This window comes from Dendrobates tinctorius, unplaced genomic scaffold (genome assembly GCF_039654945.1).
Source record: "Dendrobates tinctorius isolate UK_male_01 unplaced genomic scaffold, ASM3965494v1 ptg000162l, whole genome shotgun sequence".
NCBI classification, from domain to species: Eukaryota; Metazoa; Chordata; class Amphibia; order Anura; family Dendrobatidae; genus Dendrobates; species Dendrobates tinctorius.
The window spans coordinates 48948926-48973355 of record NW_027361829.1 but is presented as its reverse complement, the minus strand read 5'-3'; the positions used below and the strand labels follow the sequence as shown (position 1 = coordinate 48973355).

At 44.8% G+C, this 24430-nt stretch overlaps 1 protein-coding gene across 2 annotated transcripts; it reads left to right on the top strand.

Annotated features, from left to right (window-relative positions):
* The first annotated feature begins 13927 nt into the window (after nt 1–13927).
* Nucleotides 13928–17656, top strand: MPLKIP (M-phase specific PLK1 interacting protein). Of its 2 annotated transcripts, XM_073550014.1 has the most exons (3): nt 13928–14365; nt 16698–16926; nt 17024–17656. In XM_073550014.1, the coding sequence occupies exons 1-2, from the start codon at nt 13982–13984 to the stop codon at nt 16899–16901; spliced, it is 588 nt and encodes a 195-aa protein (XP_073406115.1). In that variant the 5' UTR covers nt 13928–13981; the 3' UTR covers nt 16902–16926; nt 17024–17656. The 2 variants fall into 2 exon arrangements, with proteins under 2 accessions (XP_073406115.1, XP_073406114.1); XM_073550013.1 differs by having other exon boundaries at nt 16698–17656.
* The last annotated feature ends 6774 nt before the right edge of the window (nt 17657–24430 follow it).

Here is a 24430-nt window from a genome sequence, read left to right as displayed (position 1 = left end):
TGAAATCTCTTGTCAATTTTTCTTTTCCGTCCACATCTAGGGAGGTTAGCCACAGTGCCATGGGCTTTAAATTTCTTGATGACAATGCGCACGGTAGACACAGGAACATTCAGGTCTTTGGAGATGGACTTGTAGCCTTGACATTGCTCATGCTTCCTCACAATTTGGTTTCTCAAGTCCTCAGACAGTTCTTTGGTCTTTCTTTTCTCAAGCTCAATGTGGTACACACAAGGACACAGGACAGAGGTTGAGTCAACTTTAATCCATGTCAACTGGCTGCAAGTGTGATTTAGTTATTGCCAACACCTGTTAGGTGCCACAGGTAAGTTTCAGGTGCTGTTAATTACACAAATTAGAGAAGCATCACATGATTTTTCGAACAGTGCCAATACTTTTGTCCACCCTCTGTTTTATGTTTGGTGTGGAATTATATCCAATTCGGCATAAGGACAATTCTTTTTGTGTTTTTTCATTTAAGACAAATTAAATCAAGATAATAATAACAAAGAATTTGTGTTTGCAATCATTTTCAAGAAGAAACTGAGTATTATCTGACAGAATTGCAGGGGTGTCAATACTTTTGGCCACAACTGTATGTCATTAATAAACTTCCACCTGACGAAGACGTGTTGTGGTTTAACCCCATCTCTTGTCTGAGTCCCTTCCCTGCGCTCCTAAGACCGTTTCCAATTTCTCATTGCTCCTATCCTCCATTGGAGGTTTTTGGCTGGAGCTGCGGTGGAGACCTGACATCCTTGTCTGCCCCTGGGTTGCTTCCTAAGCGCTCCTGTATGACCGCTTATCACTGACTCTTATAAACTACGGCGGTCACTGCTACAGTTGGTACAAGTGAGCCAAACAACCACTAAGGAGGACGTCCTCCAGCTCTTCTTGTTAGAGCGATTCTTTACTGGACTAAACCCTGAGACACAAGAATGGCTTCGGGACAGACGGCCAATGACTCTTGCGGAGGCCGCTCGTCTGGCCGATGAACATCATGATGCCAGGAGGTCTCAGTTGTCAGGATCAAAGACTGTCACTAGGGGCCCTCCCATGGGTCTGGAGGCCCCTAAACCGCAGAAGATTGTCGGGGGACCAGCTAAAACCCCGGCTTACCAGAGTCCCCCTGGGGTGCGATGCCACACCTGCCATCAGCTGGGCCACCTGCAAACACAATGCCCCAACCGGACTCAGCGTACCCAGTGGCCAAAGGCAGGAACGGCTACCGTCAACCAGGCCGCTGTACACTACTACCAGGGCGAAGCTGACCCGGCATTGAGGGCTAGGACTAATCCGGGGTTTGCAAGAGATGGAGGAAGTGCTGCATGAAGTAGACCCCGTGCAGGCAGCCCGGGCAGATAATCGACAACAGCATCGACAGGCGGTGTGGGTTAATGGGAAATGTATGCAGGGACTAAGAGATTCCGGAGCAACTTTGACCCTTGTGAAGCCTCATCTCGTCCGGGACCAAGAGAAGACGGACCGGACAGTGGCCGTCCGTGTAGCAGGGGGAGCCATACATCAACTGCCCACTGCCAGGATTCACCTGAACTGGGAAGTCGGGGATGGCCTTGTTGAGGTCGGCCTGATGGAGGATTTGCCTGCAGACGTCTTGCTGGGAAATGACTTGGGGCCCATGTTGTCTGCATTCTCGGTTGCCCATCTTGCTGAGACCTATCCTGTGACCACCCGGAGACATGCTCGAGCTGCGGAGGCGGAATCACACTCAGAGGAGGCCCAGGTAAGACACCCCAGCCCTACACGTATCCCCATAGCCAGACACATTTCTTGGGCCACCTCAGCTGAGTTTAAAAGGGAGGTAATTGAGGATCCCTCATTACAGGGGTATCGTGGGAAGGCACAGGAGGGGAGAGGAGAACTGGAAGGGGAACAGTTTGGCATCAGGGACTCCTCTACCGGGTTACAGAGCAGCGCCACACAGGGACGAGCTCCACTATAAAATGACAGCTGGTAGTTCCCAAGAAGTATAAGCAGGAGCTACTGCGAATCTCTCATGACATACCCTTGGCCGGGCACCTCGGTGTCAGTCGCACCAGGCATCGTCTGATACAAAACTTCTTTTTGCCGGGGGTAACCTATGATGTTCGTCAGTACTGCCAGACCTGTGACAGTTGCCAGCGCTTTGGCAAGAGGAGATCACTGTAAGGCCAAACTACATCCCCTCCCCATTGTGGAGGAGCCATTTAGCCGAGTAGCGGTCGATCTGATAGGGCTGTTAGCCAAACCCAGTCCGTCAGGGAAAAAGTATATATTGACAGTGGTAGATTATGGCACACGGTATTCAGAGGCGGTTGCATTACTTAACATACTGGCAAAGACAGTGGCGGCTGCCCTGCTCCAGGTTTTCTCACGGGTTGGATTTCCCCGGGAGGTTATCTCGGACCAGGGTACCCAGTTTACAGCAGAGGTGAGCAACCAACTGTGGAAGCTGTGCAGCGTAAAGTCCATTAGAAGCGCCCCGTGCCTCCCGCAAACCAATGGGGAAGAGTCTTGAGGAGATCATTTGCATATTCCCAGTGCCTTCTGGGATAAGTGAAGAGTCTCCGCGAGCTCAACGATCACTGGGTTTTGGCCGTTGCAGCTGAAAAGAGGAAATCGGAGAAACCAGGGGAAGAGTCTTGAGGAGATCATTTGCATATTCCCAGTGCCTTCTGGGATAAGTGAAGAGTCTCCGCGAGCTCAACGATCACTGGGTTTTGGCCGTTGCAGCTGAAAAGAGGAAATCGGAGAAACCAGGGGAAGAGTCTTGAGGAGATCATTTGCATATTCCCAGTGCCTTCTGGGATAAGTGAAGAGTCTCCGCGAGCTCAACGATCACTGGGTTTTGGCCGTTGCAGCTGAAAAGAGGAAATCGGAGAAACCAGGGGAAGAGTCTTGAGGAGATCATTTGCATATTCCCAGTGCCTTCTGGGATAAGTGAAGAGTCTCCGCGAGCTCAACGATCACTGGGTTTTGGCCGTTGCAGCTGAAAAGAGGAAATCGGAGAAACCGCGCGCCTATCGGCGCGCGAATTTTGGCTCATCTTTCATCTTTTTAAGAAATCTCAAGATGGAAGAGGCCAGGAGCCATTTGGTGAGCTGCAATTCTTGCTACATGTTCACAGATTTACCAGTGGAAAAGCCAAACTTCACATGCCACAAATGCAAGCTTGTGACCCTGTTGGAGGAAAAGTTGCAAAATCTCGAAGAGAGGTTAGCTACGTTGAAGATCATTAAGGAAGGTGAAGAGTTCTTGGACAGAGCAGAATTATCTCTTCATGTTACAGAAAGAGAAGAAATTCGAAGTGCACCTGAAGAAACAGAGGAATGGAGACATGTGACCCAGAGAAGCAGGAGGATCAGGAGGCAGTCAGCACCCATACTGCTCAGAAACCAGTACCAGGCTCTCACGCAGGAAAACGATGAAGAAATACATCAGGATAAGACTTTGCCAACAAACAGCAACCTTGTACGCCTTCAGAGTCCTCCTGGATGGAGAAAGAAAAATGTTGTGAAGAAGAAACGGAGAGTGGTGGTCATGGGGGATTCCCTGTTGAGAGGAACAGAGGCCGCTATCTGCAGACCGGATATAACTTCAAGAGAAATGTGCTGTCTTCCAGGTGCAAAAATTAAAGATGTGTCTGACAGGATATCAGGACTCTTCAGACCTACAGATGACTACCCATTCCTGCTACTACATGTGGGGACAAATGACACCGCAAGAAACGACCTGGAAACCATCTGCAGAGACTTTGAAGACTTAGGCAAGAAAGTGAAAGAACTGGGAGCGCAGGTGGTCTTCTCTTCCATCCTCCCAGTGGATGGCCATGGAACAAGGAGGTGGAATAAGATTCTGCAGGTGAACAACTGGCTACGTCGATGGTGCCGTCAGCAACGATTTGGATTTCTGGATCACGGAGTGAACTACTTATACGATGGACTACTTGCTAGAGATGGGGTGCACCTTACGAAGACTGGAAAGCAGGTATTTGGAAGTCGCCTTGCTACACTTGTAAGGAGAGCTTTAAACTAGAACAACATGGGAAGGGAAGCAAAAGACCAGAAAAAGCCATACACCTGACAAATGCTACTGAGAACTCTGCTATTAGAAGTGGAAAGGAAGAACAAAGACGAAAGAATCTAATTAAAAAAAATATTGGAGAAAGAGAAACCAATCACAAACTAAAATGTTTCTATACTAATGCACAAAGCATGGGCAACAAACAAGGAGAATTGGAACTACTAACACAGGAAAAGAAATATGATGTCATTGGAATCACTGAAACTTGGTGGGACGATACACATGATTGGAATACAAGACTAGAAGGATACAACTTATTTGCAAGAAACAGACTTGATAAACGAGGAGGGGGTGTCGCATTGTATGTTAGAAATGCGTATATCTGCACAGAGATTGAAGCTTCAGAGACTGGGAGTTCTGTGGAAACTGTTTGGGTAAGAATACAAGGACAGAACAATGGAAAGGACACCATTGTAGGCATTTACTACAGGCCGCCTGTGCAAGCTGAAGATATGGATGAACTCTTTATGCATCAAATGGCCAAGTTCTCCAAAAAATATGACATAGTTGTCATGGGAGATTTCAACTATCCAGACATTTGTTGGGAATCTCTCTCAGGTAAAACTAACAGGTCAAGGAAATTCTTATCCTCTCTTGCTGACAACTTTATCTTCCAAAAGGTAAAGGAGAAAACAAGGGGAACTGCTACCTTGGATCTAATCCTTATAAACAGGGAGGAAATGGTTGAGGAGGTAAAAGTGGCTGGGACCCTAGGAGGTAGCGACCATGCTATTTTAGAATTTTGGATAACTAGAGGCGGAAGACCTGTGAAGACTCAGACGTCAAGGTTAGATTTCAGAAAGGCAGATTTTAAGGGATTCAGAAAGAGAATTGGAGGGATCCAATGGCTGGATATCCTTAAAGACAAAAATGTCCAGGAAGGATGGGAAATCTTGAAAAATGAAATTCTCAAAGCACAGTTGTTAACAATTCCGAAAAGAGGGAAGAATAGGAAGCATTTAAGGAAACCAGGATGGATGAACACAGAACTTAAGCACATGCTAAAAAGGAAGCAAAAAATGTTTATAAAATGGAAAGAAGGAGGCATATCTAAAGAAGAATATAATGCTGTCTGCAGAACCTGCAAGGCACAAATCAGATTATCTAAAGCTGAAAATGAATTGAGGCTTGCAAGAGATGTCAAAAGCAATAATAAAGGATTTTGGGGATATGTCAAAAGTAAAAGAAAAGTCAAAGATGCTATAGGATTTTTACAGGATGAAAATGATGAAATGGTAAGACAGGATGTTGAGAAGGCTGAACTTTTAAATTCCTATTTTGCATCTGTTTTCTCTCAGAAAGGAAATGTAACATCAACTGTTATTCACTGTCCTATTAAGGGAATAGAAGAATCCAGGATATCTATAAACAGAAAGATAGTGAGGAAACACTTAGCTAACCTAAATGTATTCAAGTCTCCAGGTCCAGATGAATTACACCCCAGAGTACTGAAGGAGATAGCAGAAGAAATTTTTGAACCCCTCTCCATAATCTTTGAAAATTCTTGGAGAACAGGAGAAGTGCCAGAAGACTGGAGAAGAGCAAATGTTGTTCCTATCTTCAAAAAGGGGAAGAAGGTGGACCCAGGCAACTATAGGCCGGTGAGTCTGACTTCTATACCAGGAAAGATCTTTGAACAAATTATTAAACAACATGTATGTCAATACCTGGATAAGAATGAAGTGATTAAACAGAGTCAGCATGGGTTTGTAACTAATAAGTCATGTCAGACTAATTTAATTTCCTTCTATGATGGTATTACTGATTGGGTAGATCAAGGAAATGCTGTAGATATAGTATATCTTGACTTCAGCAAAGCATTTGACAAAGTCTCTCATACAATCCTTATTGAAAAAATGACTAAGTATGGAATGGACAAGGCAACTGTTAGGTGGATTCATAACTGGCTTAGTGATCGGACCCAAAGAGTGGTCGTAAATGGCTGCACATCCAGTTGGAAGAATGTCTCAAGTGGGGTACCACAGGGCTCTGTCCTGGGCCCTGTATTGTTCAACATCTTTATCAACGATTTAGATGAAGGAATTGAGGGTAAACTGATTAAATTTGCTGATGACACAAAGCTAGGAGGGATAGCTAATACTAGAGAAGAGAGAGAGAGGATTCAAAAAGATTTAAATAAACTGGAGACGTGGGCAGCAACTAACAGAATGGTTTTTAACAGGGAGAAATGCAAAGTACTACATCTGGGCAATAAAAATGAAAAAAGCATATATAGAATGGGAGGAATAGGGCTAAGTGACAGCACATGTGAAAAAGACTTGGGTATACTAATAGATCACAGACTGAATATGAGTCAACAGTGTGATGCAGCAGCAAAAAAGGCAAATGCAATTCTAGGATGTATTAACAGAAGCATACAGTCTAGATCACGTGAAGTAATTATTTCCCTCTACTCCTCTTTGGTCAGACCTCATCTGGAATATTGTGTCCAATTTTGGGCACCACATTTTAAAAAAGACATCAACAAACTGGAGCAAGTTCAGAAAAGAGCGACCAGAATGGTGACCGGTCTGCAAACCCTGTCTTATGAGGAAAGGTTGCAGGATTTGGGAATGTTTAGTTTGCAAAAGAGAAGACTGAGAGGAGACTTAATAGCTGTCTACAAATATCTAAAGGGCTGTCACATTGTAGAAGGATCAACTTTATTCTCATTTGCACAAGGAAAGACTAGAAGCAATGGGATGAAGCTGAATGGGAGGAGACACAGATTAGATATTAGAAAAAACTTTTTGACAGTTAGAGTGATCAATGAGTGGAACAGGCTGCCACGAGAAGTGGTGAGTTCTCCTTCAATGGAAGTCTTCAAACAGAGGCTGGACAGACATCTAACTGGGATGATTTAGCGAATCCTGCTTTGAGCAGGGGGTTGGACCAGATGGCCCAGGAGGTCCCTTCCAACTCTACGATTCTATGATTCTATGATTCTATGAGCGTTTTAACGGAACATTAAAACAACTCATTGGGACTTTTACCAGGACCTACAGGGACTGGGAGAAATTCTTGCCACACCTCCTGTTTGCCTATCAGGAGGTGCCCCAAGAATCCACGGGGTTCTCCCCGTTCGAACTGTTATACGGGAGGAGGCGGGTAAGGGGACCCCTAGACTTAGTGCGAGAACACTGGGAAGGGGAGGGAACCATAGAAGGGATACCTATTGTGCCCTATGTGCTGGAATTCCGGGACCGCCTACAGGAGCTGACTCAGGCTGTACGTGGGAACATGCTGGCGGCCCAACGGCGCCAGCGCATATGGTACTTTTAGAAAAAAAACCTCGGCACACAGTATAATATGAATCTATTATTTATTCATCCAAAGAGGGCATAATATGTTATTGTGAAACTAGTGTTATGCAGACAAAACATCAACGTTTCGGCTATTAGGCCTTTTTCAAGATATTATTGTAACATACCACCAAGAGTGACCGTCCGGGGGGCGCACAGGCAGACGCCAATGAGAGTCGCGGTCTGCCTGTGCGCCCCCCTGGACGGTCACTCTTGGTGGTATGTTACAATAATATCTTGAAAAAGGACTAATAGCCGAAACGTTGATGTTTTGTCTGCATAACACTGGTCTCACAATATCATATTATGCCCTCTTTGGATGAATAAATAATATATTCATATTATACTGTGTGCCGAGGTTTTTTTCTAAAAGTTGCTTTATTTTCCTCTGAGCACTAGATCATGAAAGCAGTGAGCACCCCGTTCTCTATTATAGCGCTTATGGTACGATCTGAGGGCCAGAGAACGCACCTTTTAGATAGGACAGAAGGTCCTGATGTTAGAACCAACTAGGCAGAACAAGTTCAAAGCTGCAAGGCAGGGGCCCTAGCAGGTAGTGGGGAAAATAGCCGACACCACCTACAATGTCGCCGATTGTGACGACCCCAGGGTTATCCGCATGTTCCACGTGAATATGCTGAAGCCATACCGGGAGTGCCCTGAAGAGGTAGTGGCCATCTGTGCACCCGAAGCAGAGGATTTAGCAGGACTCCCCTTGCCTGATGTCTTAGGGGAGAGGACTCAGTCTAAAACATGGGACCAGGTACACTTGGGAGAAATCCTAGGGCCCCGGGAGAGACAGCAGGCGGAGGTTTTGTTGAGGCAGCGACAGAGGATGTTTTTAGAGAGACCGGGGTACACCCGCCTGGCACAACACAAGGTTCAGACCCAGGATCAGACCCCCGAGATAACCCCCTTTCCGCGTCCCTGAGTCTGTACGAGAAGGGATGCGACAAGAGATACAAGGGATGTTGCGTTTAGGGGTCATTGAAGAATCAGATAGTCCCTGGGCATCCCCCGAAGTGTAAGTGCCCAAGAAGGATGGGATTATCTGGTTTTGTGTAGACTATCGCAAGCTAAATGAAAAAACGGTGACAGATGCGTATCCCATGCCGCGTGTGGATGAGTTGTTAGACCGGCTGGTGGGGGCAAAGTATTTGACCATCATCGATCTACGCAAAGGCTATTGGCAGATCCCCCTAAGTCCTGACGCTATTCCCAAGTCTGCATTTGTCACCCCGTTCGGCTTATTCCAGTTTTGAGTTATGCCATTCGGGATGAAGAATGCCTCTGCGACCTTCCAGAGGCTGGCTGACCGGCTTCTGGATGGTCTCCAGGACTATGCTTGTGCCTACCTGGATGACATCGCCATCTATAGCGTGACATGGGATGAGCATCTAAATCACCTAGAGACAGTATTGGACAGGATCCACAAGGCCGGAATCACCTTGAACCCCAACAAGTGTCACGTGGGCAAAGCAGAGGTTCAGTATTTAGGACATTGGGTGAGAAGTGGGAAACAGCGACCAGAACCAGCCAAGATTGAGGCCATAGCCAAATGGCCCACCCCACTCACTAAAATCCAGGTCATGGCGTTTCTAGGGACAGCAGGGTATTATAGGATATTTGTCCCCAATTACAGCAGTGTAGCCAAGCCCCTCACTGATCTGACCCGTAAGAACCTCCCCCGCCAGGTAACCTGGACCCCCGAGTGTGAGGAAGCCTTCTGCCAGCTTATGGACACCTTCACAAATACCCCGGTGTTGGCCGCACCCGATCCAACTAAACGTTTCCTTGTTCACACAGATGCTTCTATGTTTGAATTGGGGGCAGTGCTGAGCCAAGTCGGGCCGGACGGTCAAGACCACCCAGTAGCTTACCTGAGTCGGAAACTATTGCCCCACGAAGTAAGCTATGCGGCCATCGAGAAGGAGTGCCTGGCAGTAGTATGGTCACTCAAGAAGTTACAACCATATTTGTATGGACGACAGTTTTCCCTCCTAACGGACCATAATCCCCTAGTGTGGCTTAATCGGGTCTCTGGAGACAACGCCAGATTATTGCAGTGGAATTTAGCCCAACAACCTCTAGACTTCAACTTCCACTACAGACCCGGCAAACAAATTGGTAATGCCGATGGACTAAGTCGACAAACGGAACTTGTACCAACCCCATAGACTTCAGTCATCCCCAAGCCGATCCGTTAAGGTTCAGACTGTGTATGCCGATCGCGTCGCTGAAAATGGGGAGCCGTGTTACAGAACCCCCCAGCACCCCGCATAGGAGATGTATGCCCTTAATGCAGCAACCAACCGGCTGCGACCCCCTAGGCAGAGGTAAACGAGATATCCCACTTCGGACCTCCCCCCACCTTTGTAAATCCCACGGCTATTGTAATGTACGTCTGGAGTCTTAATTGGAGCCTGTTATCTACTGGCATGACACACATTGATTGTCCTGCCCTTGTATGCATATATATTCTGAGACCGATGAGTAAAATGTTGTCACACTGGAAATACATGGAGTAGCAGTGATCTTTTATATGTTCCCATGTTACAAAGCCTTTCGAACCAGCGTCCTTCATTCAGAAGTGAGGAAAAGCAAAGTGAACCCCCTGAGAAACGGGGTGGTAATGTAAGAGGTATTACAGCACAGAAGACCCCGTTACACTGCAATACTATACAATATTGCACTAAACAGTAGAAATGATCTCTTGTGAATATAAGTACAATGATGGCAGTGATGGTGACTTTAGTAGACCACCATCCACTGTAGTAACACATCAACATCCCATAATCGCAGTTCAGAAGGGAAACATTGAACACTGGAAGATTCAATTTGCCCTTCAATAGGGTTTTCAGAAAAATTGACCAAAATGACTCACTTCAAGCGGCTCCTGCGCAGGCATAATTCTCTGCCCTGTTGAGGGCAGAACAAAATACTGTAGTACTTTACTCTTCCCTCAACAGGGCAAATCAGTACGCCTGCGCAGGAGCCGCGACAGAAGCAAGGAAGGGGATGTCATTGCATGAAGATGGGAGGCGCCGGACCCGGACCTGCGACGCCCATCGACCGGACCGCCCCCCAGGTGAGAATAATCTAGCTTGTTTTTCTTATCTTTCAGGTTACATTGGGGGCTTATCTACAGCATTTTATAATGCTGTAGATAAGCCCCTAATGGTGGTGGCTGCAGCTTATATGCTAAAAATGAGGTGACAGGTTCCCTTTAACCAGCTAAAGTAAAGCAGACAGCTGAGAGCTGATATTATCAGGCTGGGAAGATCAACAGATATTTGGCCATTCCCAGCCTAAAAGATACCAGCCAGTTCTCAGCCGCCCCAGAAGTGGTGTATCACATTAGATGTGTAAATTCTGGTGCTTCACGTTCTCTATTCCCGATTACCCTGGTGCGGTGACAATCGGGGTAATGGTGGTTGGGATTGATGTCAGCTCTGATTTGTCAAAAATCATAGTAGGCATCAAGCCCTAGGGTTATGGAGGGCCTGTTACTAACCCTGTAATCAAAAATAAAAACACACACACAAACAATTGTTTATTTGAATGACGGCTCCCTGAAACTTTCCCTGGTTCACCAATTTATAAAAAAAACAAAAAAAACATGCAGGTCCACATAGTCCACCGACTCCAATGTAGTCTAGAAATGGAAACCTGAAAAACATAAGCGACAAGAGACACTCCCTCGTTCACCAATTTATTTGAATAAATGTTCCCATGCAACGTGGCCCCAGCGACTGTGAATAGCAGTAAATTTACTGCTATTCACAGTCGCCGGGTACTAATGTCAACGCACAACAGCATCGTCAGGTCTTGCTCATGGTTTTTCCTCCTGAAGTTAGAGAAATTCCAATCTTTGTGTAAAGGAAGTCTTCTAGCCATCTAGAATAGGCCTTCGGCTAAGTCCACACCACACTTGTGCACATTTCTTAAACAGAACTTTTAGGGTACGTTCCCACATTCAGTAAACGCTGTGGGTTGGACGCAACATCCAACCCGCAGTGTTCAGATGTTACAGCATAGTGGATGGGATTTCAAGAAATCTCATGCCCTCTATGTGTCCAGAGACGCTCGCGGCTCACCCACGGAGATGGACATGCGTCACGTCTTTTCAGACCGAAGCATGTCTATTTATCTTGTGGAGAGGCGAGTCTCCGCAAGATAAATTTCTCCCGTACAATGTATAGGATATAGTGATTCTGCACAGTTCAATGAACACATCGGATTCACCTGCGTTCAAAAGTCGGCAGCGCTTTGGACGCAGTGGACATGTGCTGCGTTCAGAGCACTGCCGATTCCTGACCATGGGCACATACCCTTACATCAAATGAGTCCATAGACTTTTACAGACATGATATAGTGTCCTTTTTTGTATTTAATGGTGAAAAGTGCAGAAAAGTATATGACCTTTTTCCATGTGTCTGATTCTGATAGGTATGCAATATTATCTTAATGCTATTCCTTTTCTTGGAGGGTCATGACTTTCACCTGTATTTTATGTGTATTCCATCAATACCATCCATCAATATGTAGAAAAGAGATAATTCGGCAATACAGTGGTCATACAGATACAGCTATTTATCTGCCTATTACTCATATCCATAGGTAAATAGCAGTTCTCAAGGTGACAGGGAACCTGTCAGAAAACTCTACACCCCAAACCATTTATGTCTGTGAAGCCCTGAAGTTCTGCATAAATGTGTATGGACGTGCATTGGGACATGACGATGCACTTCCAGCCCATCTTCACACTGTATTCCCTACCTGGCGCCACTCTGCTTTGGTTGATTGACAGGTACTTGGCTCTGAGACATGGCAGGGAATACAGCATGAGGGCTCATACTCACATGCGAGAAACTCAGAGCGTTCAGGTACATGTATTTCTATGCAGCTGAATGCTCCGATCTGAGTGCCAGTGGCCATGCCGGGTATTGACGTGCGAGACTCGTCCGAGTTTCACGCATGTGAGTATGAACACTGAGGCTGAGGAACTGGAAGTTTGGTGTCATGTCCCATTGCACTTCCTATGTAGAACTTTAAGATGTAATTTCTCGCTACCACAGCATCATGTTGGTCCATAAAGTGATCAACTTGCTTATCTTTTAAAGGGCTACACAGTCATAAAATGTATTTTTTTTTGGGGGGGTGAAGACATTTCTGACATTTTCCCGTTCTGGATGATTTTTTCAGGGCTGCCCAAACCTTTTAAGTTAAGTTCACACAGGGTGTATTTTCTGGGGGATTTAGTTTGTGCAGATATTACTGTAATTTCTGGTGCTCAAATACTGAGGATATAGCAGCGACTTCATCTTTCGGGCCACATTCACACGTTTAGTGAGTTTTTTATCTCAGTATTTGTAAGTTAAAACCAGGAGTGGAACAATCAGACGAAAAGTTTTATAGAAACACGTCACCGCTTCTGTATTTTTCACCCACTCCTGGTTTTAGCTTACAAATACGGAGGTAAAATACTGACCAAATACTGAACGTGTGAACACTGTCTAAGACTGTGAAGAGTGAAGTCGGCTGTGATTATCGACAGCAATTGACAGACTGTGCAGCATGTGAGATTTCAGGCTCTCATCCACCCTGCCGGTATTGTTAGGGTATGTGTACAATGTCTGGCATACCCCACAAGGCTTCCAGGGCGCAGACACTTGGGGAAACCTCTGGCGGTGTTATCCTTGACGTGTCTTGGTTGGAGTGTTCTGGATCTATGAAGGCTCCCGCTCTGCTGCACCTTTATATTTTTTAGGCTACGTTCCCACGGTCAGTAATCGGCAGCGCTTTGAACGCAGCACACGTCGGCGCCATCAAAAGCGCTGCCGGCTTTTGAACGTAGGCAATTCCACATGTTCACTGAACCGTGTGGAATCACAGCATCCAATACATTGTACGGGTGACTTGTATCTCTGCAAGATAAATAGACATGCTGCGGTCTGGAAAGACGCGTCACATGTCCATCTCCGCGGGTGAGCGGCGGGCACCAGTGCAAGCATAGTGGGCATGGGATTTCATAAAATCCCCTCCACTATGCTGTAACACCTGGACGCTGCGGATGTACGCAGCGATTCCTGACAGTGCGAACATACCCTTAGCCGCCCGATAATGGGGCTACTTCTGTAAACCAGTTCCCGGCTTTGGAATCCTGAAGCGGATAATAGAAGTGACACACCCGGAACAGTGCACCGCAAGATTGCAATACATTACTCTGCACTATGTTCATCCTCTCTGAATCTGCCTCAAAAACACATCGTGTGCACATGATCTAATGCTGGAAAATCCCCATGATGCGCCTCATAGCCGGGGATCTCCTGCTCTGCACAATCTACTGGGATGGAGATCGATCAGCTGCTCGGCCCCGGCAGCGCCAGCCTGCGCCTCTCACTGGTGACTAGTGGAGGCTCAGCATTGCTCCGGGAGTTACGCTCCGGGAGTTATACTCCATCCCGGAACTTTTATGGTAGGGTGTCAGTACACCGGAAGCACGGGTGCTGCACACGCCGGAAGTTCCGCTCTCGTAGGTACGCCCGTGTGCACCGCCCTACTGGAAGTCGCGCTAGATTTGACCATTGTTTTTAACGATGAATAGACAGAATTTTCGGTCCCCGAACTCCTCCGGCTCGGGCAGCGGTGAGGGGAGCCCGGGGTCTTTCCGAAGCCCACCGCCTTACCCCTCCCCCATGCTTCCTCCACCGCTGCCGGCCTGGGGGTACGGCCCTCCGCACACACCCAGCTATGGACCCAGGCCTCAGAGGCCGCATGGCAGCGGGGGAGGGCAGTCGTCGCCCTCCCAGAGTCCTTATGGGAGCAGGTACAGCGGCCTTTCCCCAGGGAACACCCCGCCGCGGCGGCCCAGCCCCCGGTATAGCTCGTCTCCGTACACCAAGTCTCCCGGAGGAAGCGCGCAGCACTACCAGCAGCACGGCCGCGGCTTCTCTTCTCCCAGGCACCCCATGCACTACCAGGTAATAGGGAGAGCAGGCGGCCGCTGTGGCTGCCCTCTAATAGGACAGCTGGGCTAACGAGATGGCCTTAAGGCGAAATCCAGCTTTTAGCGGATTCTATTCATTTGGGGGAAAGTATTCAGCTCTATCCATAGTGAGGGCACGATCCATGCTATTGGGGCATCTCTATAATAACCCCTTTATATTCACGCCTGGGGTTCCCCTTTACAATCCAGAAAGGTTTTGCAGGGTGGAATTACGAGTTATCTGGTCCCTGACTATTTAAAGGGAATCTGTCACCCCTTTTTTGAGATATCATATAATGATATCATTCAATTGTGTGTCACATAAGGATTCTCTTAGTACTTTTGCTTCCCCCTGACTCCGCACCTTTCATGCATAAATACTTTTTTTTTATATCGGTTCAGATGTATGTAAATTGCCGCTGGGCGGGGCTTATTCGCCTTCTCCCCCCCCCCCCCCCCATGTCTTGCTCTACGCATTTCTTCTTTCTTTCTAAGTTCACGTATTGTTTCAGCACTTGCACATTTCAAAGGCCTCCGGCGCTTGCGCAGTATGCTTTGCCAAACTGTGGGCAAAGCATATAATTGTTACTGCGCATACGCTGGTATTTTTCCCTACGTCTATGACCCGGAAGTCTTCATATGCATTCCAGGTCATAGACGCAGGGAAAAATACCGGCGCATGCGCAGTAATGATTATATGCTTTGCCCACAGTTAGACAAAGCATACTGCGCAAGCGCCGGAGGCCTTTGCAATGCGCAAGCGCTGGAACAATACATGATTGCAGGAAGAAGAAATGCATAGAGCAAGACAGGGAGGGGGGCAGGCGAATAATTTACATACATCTGAACCGATATAAAAAAAGGTATTTATGCATGAAAGGTGCGGGGTCAGGGGGAAGCAAAAGTACTAAGAGAATCCTTATTTGACACACAATTGAATGATATCATTATATGATATCTCAAAAAAAGGGGTGACAGATTCCCTTTAAAGGAGCACTAAAAAGGTTCTAAGGTTTTTCTATCCCAAACCAATGCCATCTGTGTATGGGCCCTGTGATGCTGATTACCATCCATGTATCAGGGACATGTACTATAGAATAGTTATGCAATTGAGCGGTAAGTGCAGTGGGCGGGCCTCTCCCATCAGAACCACGATCATCAGTCTTGTAAGTGACAGGTGACTCTTCTTTCAGTGACCTGCCTCCACTGTCTAGTGCAAGTGCCATCATTCCTGGTGATATAGTGCATGCACAGAAAGCTTCTAATGAGGGAGACTGTCAGTGTCTGCTGACGCTGCTCTGGCACCAAATCAGCGCTGGCGTCACTGTTTCTGCCTCCTTTCGAATTGAGCAGGAAGAGAAAATCCAAGATCGGCTGCATCCCGGAATTGCTCTTCATGTTCGATTTGTCCAAAGGCAGAAAAAGTAACTTCAGTGTTGATTAGGCGCCAGCGTCACAACACCGACATGGGAGAGCGATTGCCAACACCGCGGGTACGGTGCTGGAGCGGAAGGTGAGTATAGGCTTTATGGTTTTATGAGGGCCAAACATTTTGATCAAGAAGTGGTTGTCCTAATAGTGGACATCCCCTTGAAGGGCTCATTCAGACAAACATATTAATCAAAGCTGACCACATAAGGACAGCATGCTGACCAATGCAAGTCAATATGGTAATTCACATGGATGTCTTTACATAGACCGGTGATCTGTATGTTAAAAAAAAAAAAATGCAGCGTGCAGTAGTTTGATCTGGATTTGACTCACCCATTATATGTCAATGGGTGCATAAAAAGCAGATCATATACTGGCTACCCATCTGTAAGTCATGCGTTTTTCATAGATCTCTTATGATTTTAAAAATAGGAAACTGTATTTATCCTTTATTACATTGGTCCTCTAAAAAAAAACTTACTATTTAGATGTGCTTAACGGACGGCACACAGGCATAAAATATGGATATACAGATGTAAAAAACAAAGAAAAGATGTCATAAGGATTAAATGCATATGAGAAGAAGGATGAAAAATCGTCTTTCTGGACAATTTCACATATGCACGTGTGAAGCACAGATATCATAGAGTGCAAATTGTGCAAAATTATTAATTAAACCAATTGTAAAAATTATATTTAGCCCCTCCCACCAAAAAAACCATGCATAATAACCTGTACAGTGTAGAAATGTTTGAGGGCCAGCACTAATTTTTTTTTTTTCTTTCAGTTAATACATATAGAGTATAGCAAATAATAAAGGAATATATGGTTAGTTGTGCTCTAACACTAGGGAACAAATATTGAACATTTCTTTACATGATGATTTTTTTTCGAAGGGTTCACCCAGGACATCTTCACCATATGGTACCTCGCAAGGCAGAGAGAAAAGAATGTCTAATGATGTGGAAAACTATTACAGACCTTCAATGCTTGAGGACCCCTGGGCTAACCTAAAGCCATTATCCCTAGCTGACATAGACCAGCAACAGAGCAATGAGCAAACAACATATACTGGTAAAAAAGGGCGGTATTTTAGCTAACCCCTAAAATCCAAAGCTTTTCCAGGTAGACTAAAACACAACAGCTGGTCAAGGACACAGATTTGCACCTTTTTAATTTTGAAAACAAAATCTTTTATCAAATTTATTTTTTATTACACCAGATAATATAAAATGTTTTGGAAGTCTATAGCTGTGGGAAACAATCAGCAAGGCCACCAGCAATGAAGAACAAGTTGTTCTGTTATCACCAGCGTATGTTTTGTGACTGTTTTACATGGGTTTCCAAGACTTGTTACTACTTGGCATGGGTATGGCTTTGTATTCAAAGCTTACATTTTTTTACTGTTTCTTCCAATTGTTTTTATTTTTAAAGATTGCAATACAAAAAGGTTTATAATTGTTTGTGTTGCAAGTATATACGTTGTAAACAATGTGATAGTTTTATATATGAACATGCCATTGGGCATATTATCCTTTTCGTGTTTTTCTTTCTTTAATTTTAGTACAGCATATTTTGGCATTTCCACAATGTTATTGATCAGTATTGTATAAACCATATTTCTCAGATATTGATACTATCGGAGTGTGCATAATTAGTATTTTGTTTCAAAGCGCTTTGCTATTGAGGCTCTGGTATTTAGAATGTGTATATTGTCATTTTAACATTTTAATTTATAAAAGAAACTAAATTTTTTGTTGGAAGGTAAAACTGTTCTCTTAAATTTGAAATTAATATAAAAACAAACTGATTTGTTCATAATAAAACTGAGACAGATATTAATTTGAAAAAAGAATTACCATTGTGGTTGTCAGAAGTGACTATAATCATTGAACATAAATGTTTGTTTTGCTCCTATGTTTTTTCTGTAGGGCACGCTTCTTCTTCTTAAAGTGACCACAATCCATATAGTGGAGGATTATTTGTGAAGTCTTTAGATTTTTCTTATTTTTTTTTTTTTGAGAAATTCTTCATAAAGTGCATGCAGAAAAGCTAGGAAATGTAAATGTGTATTTATTTTCCAGTGCTACTTGTTTGTCATAGTCCTTTGGATTCTTAAATGGATAACCAAACTCATTTATTTAATTGGAACCTGTTGCCTGAAAAAAAACACTATTAACCTGCAAATATAGGGTTAATCTTCAGGTTAATAGCGCTACTAACCTGCCCGGCGCCCACTCTTAAACGATCGCAGCGGGGGGAAAAATGAACCCCAGTTTCAGTCACAGACCCAGCGCTGGTTCAGTCACCACTTTTTTTAGTATAGAGTGCGGGGCTCTAACCGCTCCCCTGTCCCTGACTGACACCGGCCCTCAATTGTAGCTGTCTGTCAGTCAGTGCCGTGGCTGTAGCCGCCAGACTTTGTACAGAGCGTTGACTGAAAGCAGAACGCTGCCGGGCAGGGGGTGGGGAGTTAATGTTCTCCCTGCAGCATACGGCTAAGTGCAGGCACCGGACAGGTTAATAATGTTATTAACTTACAGATTAACCCCATATCTGCAGGTTAATAGCATTTTTCCTAGTGACAGGTTCACTTTAAAACAATTTGTAAATGATGTAAAGCAAAAAACGCAACTACGGTACCCTCACCTCTTCCCTGCAGATCCGACAGGCCCCTCCTGTGATTATTTTACCTTATCTTATTCTTACCTTATTTTAATATCTTGATTGTTTACTAGTGGCTGAAACATGATCACTGTGGTGATGGGCCTTACAGCATCATTATTCAATGTTAATAGCCATGATGGCAGTAGCATGGCATTTAGCTGCCGTATTATACAGACCAGCAGCAGCACTGGTATATTGGTGCCAGATCTGCAGGGATTTTCAACATTTGAAGTGGTTTTTATTTTCAAACTCGGATAACCCCCTTTTAAAGGGATAATTTGTACTGAGAATGACAAAAATTCTACAAAAATATCAAGAATTGGTAACACAATTCATTTTGATCAAAGGAGTGATTTAAAGGGCATCTGGATCTACCCTCCTAAGCTGTCTGTATGGGCATGTAGGTCATAGAAAGTTGAATAAAATGGTATATTCATTGCTATAAGCCAATGTCTCATTTCAGAGAAATGCACATTTTTCTTAATGGGGATCTGTCACCCATTTTAGCCCTATCCGCTGCAGCCACCGCCATCAGGGGCTTATCTACAGCATTTTGTAATGCTGTAGATAATCCCCCGGTGTAACCTGAAAGATAAGAAAAACGAGTTAGATTATACTCACCCTGGTGTTCGGTCCGGTCCGATGGGTGTCGCCGTCCCATCCGGCACCTCCCATCTTCATACTATGATGTCATCCTCCTTGCTTCTCCCTCTGCTTCTGCGCAGGCGTACTATATCTGCCCTGTTGAGGGCAGAGTAAAGTACTGCAGTGCGCAGGACCTCTCTGACCTTTCCCGGCGCCTGCACACTGCAGTACTTTACTCTGCCCTCAACAGGGCAGATATAGTACGCCAGCGCAGGACCCGAGGAAGAAGCAAGGAGGAGGATGTCATAGCTAGAAGATGGGAGGTGCCGGACGGGACTGCAACACCCACCGCACCTGGCTCCGCCCCCCGGTAAGTATAATCTAACGCAGGGTTCCCCAACTCCAGTCCTCAAGGCTCACCAACAGATCATGTTTTCAGGATTTCCTTTGTATTGCACAGATGAAGCAATTATCACCTGAGCAATACTAAGGAAATCCTGAAAACATGATCTGTTGGTGGGCCTTGAGGACTGGAGTTGGGGAACCCTGATCTAACGTGTTTTTCTTATCTTTCAGGTTACATCGGGGGTTATCTACAGCATTGCAGAATGCTGTAGATAAGCCCCTGATGGCTGTGGCCACAGCTTATAGTGCTAAAATGGGGTGACAGATTCCATTTAATATGTATCCAATAACACCACTTTAAAAGACAATAATAAAATGAGAAAAGTTTATTAGAAAAATGCATTAAAAAAAGAAACAGGAATCAACTTGTCCCATTAATTACAAGCCCTCGTATTGTTCTGTAGGCTGAAAAATGTTACAAAAGCTTTATATCAGAATATGGCGATGCAAAAACAATATTTTTGTAAAATATTGTGTGCAAAAGTAGCAAGGTATAAAAAACTGTATAAACAGTGGTATCGGTGTAATTGTATTTACATGAAGAACAAAGCCATCTTATAGCTTTAACTGTGCAGTGAATGATGTAGGGGAAAAAATAGCAATTCCTGAATTGCTGGGTTCTGCTCATTTTCCATCTGAAAAATCTAAATACAGATCAATTATAAAATGTTATGTACCCCAAAATGCCAATAAAATCTTCAATTTATCTAGCAAAACAAGTATTCATGCTTGTCTGTCAGACAATAAGTAGTTAGGCTATGTGTTCACGTTGCTGATTTGCTTGTGGAATTTTTTGCGAGATTTCTGCATCTCTTGGCAGTAAACGCAGTGGAAATTCCGCATATTTTTTATGCAGATTTTGTTGCGTTTTTTCATGCGTTTTTGTAAATCCATAGAGATACATAAAGATATATTTATTACAAAAAATTGTGATGTCACTTCCTTGTTCAACCTCTTCATTTTCATTCTTCATTGAAGACCATAACATCATTACATACCATGTTCAAATTTATAATGTTTATAAACACAAAATATTATATATTATATAATACCAAGCCCGAGGTTTAGTAATGAACAGGTGTCAGCCAGATACCCTCATTAATCAAACAGGTACATAAAGACACACACGCCTATGTAGGAGCTTTAACATAATTAACCTACATATGCTGTAACAAAACAGCAACTGTCCGAAATCTGCTTGAAACGCAATATCTAGTTATTTTTTAAAAAAAATAAAATTGTGTGGGCTCCCGCTTAATTTTCATAACCAGCAGAGGGAAAGCTGAGGGCTGATGTTATATTTCTGGGAAAGAGCCAATAGCCATAAAGGTTCCCAGGCTATTATCAGCTCAGAGATGTTTGCTTAGCCAGTAAAGACTGGCTAGTTTACAGAGAAACCCCAGAAAAAAAAATGACATGGGGTCTCCTTATAAAAATCGAACTAGCAAAGGCTAGGCAGACAGCTGCAGGCTGATATTAATAGCCTGGGAAGGGGCCATGGATATGGCCCCCTCCCGCTAAAAACATCAGCTCTCATCCACCCCAGAAATGGGGCATCTTATAGCTGTGAGAATTCTGGCACTTAGCCTCGCTCTTCCCACTTGCCCTGTAGCAGCGGCAAGTGGGGTTCATATTTGTGGGGTTGATGTCACCTTTGTATTGTCAGGTGCCATGAAAACCATTGTTTAGTAATGGAGAGACGTCTGAGACACCTATCCATTACTAATCGTATAGTTATATGGTGAATAAACACACAGCCAGAATAAAGTCCTTTTATTTGATATAATCACACAGACTCCTTTTATTGAATCTAAATTAACCATATTTACTGAACGCCTAATCCCTATGCCCTCGCCTCCTGCAGATAATCAAAAAATAATAGACCAACATACAGTACTATTCATTACGAGTGTTCCACGTCATTCTCACGTGTAGAACAATCACATCGGGAGATGTGACTGCTCTACCCGGCCTCTGGCGATACACTGATAGGAGGTAATCGCACTGCGCTGCCGTGAGAGTTTACTGGAGTTTTTCAGCTCCGGTGCTCTCATGGCACTACCGCTGTGTGAGAACTTTCTCACGCAGTGGTGCCGTGAGAGCATCGGAGCTGATACACTGACAGAAGGTAATCTCTCCCGCAGTTTTTATCGCCGGCGGCCGGGTGACATCAATGTTGGGACACTCGGTATTAAATGGACTACGGCAGACAGTATATGCCGGATTATTATTTTTGATTGCTTGCAGGAGACACTGGCGTTGGGGATTAGGTGTTCAGTGGGTATGTATACTGATTATGTCAATGTTTTGATTTTTTTTTTTTTACTACACTAGAATTTAGGCGCCGGATGATGAGACTATATTCTCCCATAATCGGCTCATGCTGTCTGTTATATGTGACAGTAGACATAGCCGGATGGGAGTAGTAGTCCAGTTAGACGACGCCTAAGTGCAGTCACTATGGGCTGTTTGTCGCATGGGTACAGACAGGCACCTGCATTCTCTGATCACCCACATTCTCCACTCACCCGCTCTTCCTCCTCCTGACATTATTTCCTTGGACAATTCCACAACGTTTTTGGCAGCAAATTTGCAAACCTTTTAACACCTGCGTTTTTGCTGCAGATTTGACTGACTCAATGGATGTCAATGGGTGAAAAACGCTGCAGATCCACAAACAGAATTGACATGCTGTGGAAAATAAAATGCTGCAAATAACGGAAATTTCTGGATCATGTGCACAACATTTCAGGATTGTCATTGATTAACCTTGCTTTAATATTTCATTGCGGTTTTGGAGCATTTCCGCGCGGGAATAAACGCTGCAGAAACGCAACAAATCCACAACGTGTGCACATAGCCTTATAGCTCTCGGAATATGGCAACGGAACAGTAATATTTGATTTAAAAAAATTGCTTTTTAGTGTGCAAAAGAAGCAAAACTGAAAAATAACTACATCTGCTATTGCAGTTTCATTTAATTAATAGTATACATGAAAATAAGCAACTTTGTTAGAGAAATCTGTTTTTCTCCTCCTGGACTGATCTTTTATTCTCAATTCACTGATCAACTATGTCTTCAGTGAAGACAGATTTCCCTATTATAGACATAGGAGATGGCAGTTGGGGGGCTGGGGCCTCCGCAACATGCAGGCGCAATAGCCTGATGTCGGTTCTCGGGCAGCGCGCACTGCGCATGCCCGAGAACTCTTGTCACAGTGCAGGCGCCGGCATTCAAAACAGGAGGATGCAGCGACGCACAGGGGCATCATGGACGGATGGTGGGCGGCGCCGAGACGCAGGACAGGCATGATGGACGGATGGTGGGCGGCGCCGAGACGCAGGACAGGCATGATGGACGGATGGTAGGCGGCTGATACAGGGGGACACATTACAGGTATGAGGAGCTATTTATAAAAGTCAATATTTCAGCGTTACTAGCGGTCAGAAAAAGAAGAGCCACCTTCACAGAATGCAGCCTTAAGGGGGTTTTACACATAGTAATATCGCTATAACGTCACCGATTTTGTGACGTTATAGCAATATCGCTATGTGTGATACTTAACCTCCGATCGGCTCACCGCTGTCCGTCGCTGATCGCGCGAGAATGCCGGCTCCATTTCTCGTCGGGCGCTTCCTGCTGGCGCCGACGAGCGACGCGTGGAGGCGGGCGGGAGGATGTCAGGATCGCTGTGTGTGAAAGGTGAGTATCGTGCGCTGCATCGCTGTGAGGTCTTCCTGTGTGACAGCTCACTAGCGATCATTTAGCGATGCACCAGCGATCCTGACCGGGTCGGATCGCTGGTGCATCGCTAAATGTAAAGGGGCCTTTAGTCCTGCTGATGGTGGCTCTTTTACTTAAAAATGCCCTGGGGGGGGGGGGGGAAACAGGTTTCCTTTAAAGCTGTCTTATCACTTTTATTGCATAGTGCATTACGTAAAAAGAAATTTATAAACCGCTGTTTAAATCTACTTCAGTATAAAGCTAGTTTCACACTTATCTTGTGTTGTAAACTGAGCACTTACCTTGTGGTTTCTATCTAAACCTCCCAAAAATGTGATTTAGACAAGTCAATCAATATAAAGAAGCAGATGGTGACATTTTGTACTACGTTTGGCCTCTGTTCTGGCGTTTCCATCTTTTTAGTGCACAAAAATGTGGTTGAATACAGTTGTGTATGCCTAAAAAGTTGGGACACTGCCAGTTCAGAGTCCAAATGGAGTATCTGCTTCTTCTTAGTGATTGGTTTCAGCGTGGATTTTGGGGAAATGCAAATGCTAACCCCACATAAGTGCTCAGTTTACAGCACAGGATAAGTGTGAAACCTGTCTTTAAAGTGCTCTAAGATCTTAAATACCCCAAAATTGGACCAATAAATACTTCAACTCAACCCACAAAAACAAGTCCTCTCTAAGGTTTGTCATTGGGCAATCAGGGTTGTCTATATGTACGGCATTACTGTAGCAGGAAGAATGAATTAACAGTTTGTGGGATGTAGGTCTCCAGAAGCACAAGCTGGTCACTAAACTGACATATTTGCAATTTTCACTCTGCAAAATCTATTGCATGCTTTTTTTTCTGGAAAACACCCGTTATAGAGAGTCACTGCGCTGATAGTCAAATTTGTCCACCGATCTAGTTTGGGTTACTTTTGGGGCTGTCTGCATTTGTCCCATCTAAGGGATTCTACAAATAGTGTCCACAAACTAGTCCAGCAAAAGGTGTGTTCCAAAAGTCGAATGGCACTCTCCTCAGCGTTGCCGTGTGGATAAACAGGAGTTTCCAATTACCGTATTTTCTGACTATAAGACGCACTTTTTTCCTCTCAAAATGTGGGGTGCGTCTAATAGTTCGGATGTATCGACTGTGGTGAGGGAGCGGCAGCGGGTCACAGAGGCAGAAGCCGGCCTGCGGCTAACTCCTGTGCCCGCTGCTAAAGAGAAATGAAAAATTACTGCATTCCACACCCAT

Coding starts and splice junctions, on each gene's coding strand:
- MPLKIP (XM_073550014.1), top strand. CDS start 13,982: ATGAATAGACAGAATTTTCGGTCCCCGAACTCCTCCGGCTCGGGCAGC. Junction 14,366..16,697: donor GGCACCCCATGCACTACCAG/GTAATAGGGAGA, acceptor TTTTTTTCGAAG/GGTTCACCCAGGACATCTTC.